At 30.6% G+C, this 6,465-nt stretch overlaps 1 protein-coding gene across 2 annotated transcripts; it reads right to left on the bottom strand.

Annotated features, from left to right (window-relative positions):
- Positions 1–485: 485 nt before the first annotated feature.
- On the bottom strand, positions 486–5,400 carry LOC127809558 (uncharacterized). Of its 2 annotated transcripts, XM_052348430.1 has the most exons (6): positions 5,171–5,400; positions 2,358–2,413; positions 1,403–1,760; positions 1,227–1,319; positions 1,046–1,147; positions 486–954 (listed from the first exon to the last, which is right to left on the bottom strand). In XM_052348430.1, the coding sequence occupies exons 3-6, from the start codon at positions 1,439–1,441 to the stop codon at positions 622–624; spliced, it is 567 nt and encodes a 188-aa protein (XP_052204390.1). In that variant the 5' UTR covers positions 1,442–1,760; positions 2,358–2,413; positions 5,171–5,400; the 3' UTR covers positions 486–621. The 2 variants fall into 2 exon arrangements, with proteins under 2 accessions (XP_052204390.1, XP_052204389.1); XM_052348429.1 differs by having other exon boundaries at positions 2,358–5,400.
- Between the last annotated feature and the right edge of the window lie 1,065 nt (positions 5,401–6,465).

The following is a 6,465-nucleotide window of genomic DNA, read 5'->3' as shown; positions in this document are numbered from 1 at the left end:
GGCGGTCGGATGTGACGGTCACAAAAATTTTTTTAGTGACAACCGCAGTCCTCCGTTACTAATGTCATTTTTTGTGACGGTCATGGCCGTCACAAATAATGACTCTTCAGTGATGGCCACCGTTGTCACAAGTAATAAATTTTTTGTGACGGCTTTGCTGGTTGTCACAAATGATAAGATTTTAGTGATTGACTGCCACAAAATTAACGTTTTTTTAGTGACCACATTATATTGGTTGTCACAAAAAGTGTTTGACAGATACTTTTAGTGAGAGTTATAGCTGCCACAAAAAAAGACATTTTTAGTGACCACTTTTTGTTGGCTGTCACAAAAAGTGATTTTTATAAAATTTTCTCACAACCCACTGCTTGTTTTTCTATATTTTAAACCTTATTAATTTAATATATTGTATCCAAAATAAACACCATTCTAATCATCAAGAAACTTTAGAAAACAACTCTAGTCAATTAATAATTGACTATCACTTTACATTTACAATGTCATCAAAAAAAGATATCTATCAATTTACAATCACATTGTCATCAAAAAAAGACATCTAACACTTTACATAAAAAAAAAAAATCAAACAATTAAGTCTAGTCAATTGTTATTTCTAATCTTTCATGCCCTAACATCTTCCATAAAAGCTTCAAAAATTGATTGCCTTTCTTTGACTTGGTCCAATTTTGTCGACAATGCTTCATTTTTCTCTTCCAAAAGTTGCATTTCATTTTTCAAACCATTATTATGCTGTTGCATTTGTTCTAGTTCTGTAACAAGCTCACGACGAGATGGAATCTTTCCAAGGACAGAAGAATGAGTTGGTCCGAATCCATACCCACGAACACGTCCTTGTCTTTCTCTTCCCATTACTTCAGAAAAAATTTCATTTTCATCAATAGCTTGAGAAGGTTCTTCCTCAGCTCTTTGGGTTACTAAAGATTGAATTTTTTCCTGAAATTTGATAATAAGTAAAATAGATATGTTATAACATAATACTAAAATATATATCACAATAACATAAACTGTTTAAAATAAAATTTACCACTATTTCTTTTGATGTGGAATCAACCATTGACCCGTCTTTTTTCTTGTGTGTCACCTTGAACATTTCCCATGCAGACGGTTCGTGTCCTAATATTTCAGCCTGTATTAAATAGACAAGTTAATCAACAAAAAAAAAAAAAATATTAATGAGAAAGATGCATAAATGATTTAAATTATACCTGTTCAGCTCTAACTCGAGCAAAACTTCTAGTGCCTGTAGTTTTAGTCATTGTTTGCTTTGACCGATTAGACTTATTACGAGCACAAGAAACCTATATGTAAGACCAAATACAATAATCATGTTTTAAACAATTAAAATGACTTGTGCATAAAAAAAGTAAAGGGTATAGAATACCTGAAATTCATGTGAGCTCAACCAACAATCAATCATCATCACTTAAAACTGGTTTTTGTTTCCTTCTTTCTCTAGTCTTTCTCTTTCCCTTAACTGAAGGATACATTCTTTTCCTTCATTGTCTTGATGTCCCTTCTTCAAATGCAATCTCTAGCGGAATGTCACTTCTATGGCATGAAAACTCACAGTCATTTAGATTCGCATCTTGGGTTGAACATTGGCCAATGTTTGATAGATCATTTTGTTGAAATGGTTCATCACTAGTGGCTTCATAGGCATCCATATCATAAAAGTTTCGAGGTTGTGATCGTTGAACAACATACCAATTAGGTTCCCCCATTTCCCTTACATAAAACACCTGTTCAGCTTGGCAAGCAAGTATAAATGGTTCATTAGTCTGCAATGATCTATCAAAATTTAAGGAAGTGAACCCGTAATTATCTGTCTCGATTCCTCTTCCTTTATTGCATACATCTCTCCAATCACACTTGAATAGTACTACTTGTAAACCACCAAGATATTGCAATTCGATAATATTCATTAACACGCCATAGTAATCCACATTACCAAGGGTTGGGTTACCATCTCTCGCAGTTGCAAAATTATTAGTTTAACGTAATTAAAAATAAATATAAAAAAATTATATTCTTATTCAAAAAACTAATAAAGGAAACTACAACAAATGTAAGGTACAAGTTTAACGTAAAATTTATAAAAGTTGTTAAACATCCATTAGATAGTCTAAACATAATGGACAAATAAACACATAAATTAGGGTGATCTCCCACCACCCGGAAGGAGTGATAAAATCCCATCACTCACGGGATATGTACATACACAATGTCAATGTACATATATATATATATCTTCATTAATATTCGATACCTATAAATTAGGGTGATCTCCCACCACCCGGAGAGAGTGATAAAATCCCCATCACTCACGGGATGCATACCTCTTACGATGCAAATACAATCCCAAATAACGCAACGATTTGAAAACAAACCAACACTGCAATGGAAATGAGAAGGGTGACAATATTAGTAGCCTCAAAGCTTATAGCAATAAGAATTTTTCTTAAAATCAAGTTGTCCTGTTTCTGCAAAATTAAGGTTCACAATATTAAGTTTTTGTTGTCTATTTAGATTAACAAATAGATTAACAAACATTAGTAATCAAGTTAGTCTAATTTCTTGTACTCATCCATAATAGCAAGACAATAAAGAAAATATTATTATTTTTATTATTATTATTGGAAATTTAAATCACTGTTACTGCTGCTGCAACATTAATTAGAACTAGCAATACATTATACATTGATGATTACTTGATGCTCTTCTACTTCTAATACATACAGGCATTGCACTACACTATTAATTAAGTATAAGCAATACATTTACCATAATTTAGACAACACCAACTTATTTAAGCTTGTTTCATTATACATTGATGATGATGATCCATGTATGGCCAGAGTTTATAATTCCTTGTTCTTTGTAATTGAAAGATCACAAATTTTAGTTATAAAACCTATTGGTATTATTGTGCTTTTAAATTACATTTTGGAAAACAACTTCTAGTTCTTATAGTGAAACTCACCATATTATTATTTTCTTTTAACATTAATAGATACAACACCTCACTCTGCTACTGTTAACATTAATAGATACACCCTGCTTCTATTAACACTACTTTTACAACATAGCACAAAGAAATATAGAACACCACAGCACTCACAACAAAGCACAACAATGCCAAACAGATTTATAAAAGCCTCTTATAAAGTTATTTGAAGTTTCCTCTTTTGTATATATTCTTTTTTATATTATGAAGAATATATATGTATATATATTTTGGTATATTAGAGATATTGGAATATATTATAAAGACCAAATTAACATTTTAACCTTAAAAAAAATATAACTTAATGCCACATACCCTTTGCATGCTGTTTATATATATATATATATATATGCAAATCATCCCATCTTTCGAATTAAGAGTGTTCTAGCGGAACAAGTTACAAATTAAGCTAAGTAAAACTTTAATTAAACATATATTATTTCAATGTTTGCTTAATTAATTATAATGTTTGTTTTCAATGTGGTCCAAATATACTTACTACCGCTTTCTTTTCTTCTTTAATATATATACTTAATTTCCTCCTTTGACTTTCTTTTTAATATTAACATATTTTAATATAACATAATATTAGATTATATATAATGTGGTCGCCATCCTATTACCTACCATTTCTTTTGCTTTTATCTTATATTATAATATATTAATATATAATATATTATGTGTTATATATATATATATTTATGTATAGGACACTTCACCTAAAATCTGTTCTCCAATATCTTATATTATATGAGTTATATAAGTACGTTCACACTATAATTTAAATTATATATATATATGTGTGTGTGTGTGTCAATCTCTTTCTCATTGCCCTTCTTAATTAAGCCATATTCCCATATATATTAATATAACAAACTTCAATATCATATGACATCCATATATCCCTTTGCATTTCGAAGAACCCTCTTCACTCCCAATTTAACTTTTCCAACTTCCCCCAGCCTCTCCTAGCTTCCCCTTTCCTTGCTAATATATTATATAATATACCCATCTACCCACATATGCCATAATATAAAATATTTATTATTAATCTAATACATATTCTCACCAGATACAAGCTATGCACACGCAACATCCTTCAATTTTTCAATTGCTCAAACCCATTATGTCCTATTGTTATTTAACATACCTCTTATAAAAACAGATTATTATTGTAAAATAGCAATATTAGAGAGCAAGAAAACAATGCTAAATCAGATGATTATTATTATTGTCATATAAGGCAGGTTTCATTGCCATAATTTAACTTTGCTTGCTTCAATGCTCTCATTCTCATCTGACTCACTCATCAAAATCAAAAAGAAGAATGTGCAAAGAAGAAAGGCACTGCACCGCACTGCACTGCACAGCACCACCTCCCATTAATCATCATTCCAAACTTCTTTGCTGGCCATGCACTTTGATTCATTTGTTATTCTCAAAATTAAATTTTAGATTTTTGTAAAAGAAAGATAAAAAATAAAGAAGCAGAGATGAAAACCCAAACAGAAAAATCCAAAAGTGCCAAACAGTGCCAAAAATGCCAAAAAGAAAGATAAATTTTAGATTTTAGATTTTAGCTGTTTTGACTATTCGTATGACAAGAAAAATCCAACCAGTGCCAAAAATGCCACAACTACCTAAAAGAGCTTATATCACTGACCGGCCTAATGCCAAACAGAAATAAGAATGCCAAACAGAAATAAGATTCAAAATTCACAGGCAAAACCGGGAAAAAGGTATGACAATACACACTTGGAATAAACATCAAAATGCATATATACATATATCACTATCAATTTATTATATATACATATACAGATCACAATGTTTACCATTACTTGTGTTATTCAGTTATTCCTCTCAATATTCCATGATTAAATAAAAAATCCAAAACAACAGTTCAACAGAGAACTGATTTCCACTTAATTATTATGCCAAATCATCAAAATAACACGTTATCTTTGTTATACAACGAATATTTTTCCCAAGGGTGAGGTCGGTAATGAACTGATTTGAGAACTAAACCAAAATAACTAAAATGACTGAAATTAATCTAAATAGACACCAAAACCTAGAGCGAAATTTGTTCTCTAAGCACCAAAATAAAATTTGTTCTCTACTGTAACAAAATTAAAAATAAACCTGCTGGAGCTGGAGGCCGCAATGGAGATTGAGGCACCAAGGAGGCTACGACGGAGCCGAAGCCGGAGATGGAGACGAAGGCACCAAGGAGACTATGACAGAGCCGAAGCCGGAGATGGAGACGAAGAAGGAGCCGAAGTCGAAAATGGAGACGGAGAAGGAGCCGAAGTCGGAGATGAAGCAGGAGAAGGAGATGCTGCGGCACTCAGGCGGCGGAGGCGGGAGAGATGAGGGAGGAAGATAAAATAATAACTATAATATTTTTCATATTCATTAATTATTTTTTTATTGTAAAATCAACCGACGTGGCCTTCTCAAAAACAGACAAACCTCAATGCCAAATGTACATTAAGCCTATATACTGAGTGTCCTCATCGCACTGCGTGATACCCTTCCCTTCTAGATGCTTCAATTAAATTAGTCGAATGTATAGACGACAAAACTGAGGAAAATTGAACTCAAATTCGAAAAATCAATTCAATATAATGGACTGAAATGAATCAATCAAAATAATCAAAGTAATCAGTATTAAGAAAATTTAGAAGGAATTTAAAATATTTTTTTATTGAGTAACATAGGATTTTAAAATATTTTTAGTGTGATTATTCCCGTAAACTTCAACTTATTTCATTTTATTTTAGTATAAAATTTTAGTATATAAATTTATATTTTGGTTAATTCTATTAAAAACCAAACCGGTAGTGTGAAAATTGATCCGAATCAAAAATATATTTTCGTATCAGCAAAGGGTTAGTACTGGGTTCATCACATCAATATTTAAAACATGATTTATATTAAAAAATTATTTTTATAATTTAATAATTAAGTAGTTAAAACAATCGGTCTTCGAATCGAGCATATAAATAGGGTTATGGGGGAGATCCAATGTATTTTAATAATTGGGGAAGCACATATTCTCTCTTTCTAATCTTAACTATTTAGTTCTATTAAAAATATTATTGTATTTTTTTTGTAAATTTTTTAGTAGTAAAAAATATACTTTTTAAGAATATTGGGAGAAGAATGAAATAAAAGTATATTGAAATAAAAAGATATTTTGTTTTTAATTATTAATTATATTTTATATTTTATGTGATATTTTATATTAAAATATTATTGTATTTTTATGTATCAATAATTTATTTTTAGTGACCGCCAAAGTTAGTAGTCACAAATAAATATATTGAAGGTATACTTTTAGTGACCGCCAACGGTGGTCCTCACTAATAATGCACTTTTAGTGGCCGCAAATAGAGGTCGTCACAAATAAATCAAATACTCCACCTTTAGTGGCA

The sequence above is a fragment of the Diospyros lotus genome, chromosome 9 (assembly GCF_014633365.1).
Source record: "Diospyros lotus cultivar Yz01 chromosome 9, ASM1463336v1, whole genome shotgun sequence".
NCBI lineage: Eukaryota > Viridiplantae > Streptophyta > Magnoliopsida > Ericales > Ebenaceae > Diospyros > Diospyros lotus.
This window is presented reverse-complemented; position numbering and strand designations above follow the sequence as displayed.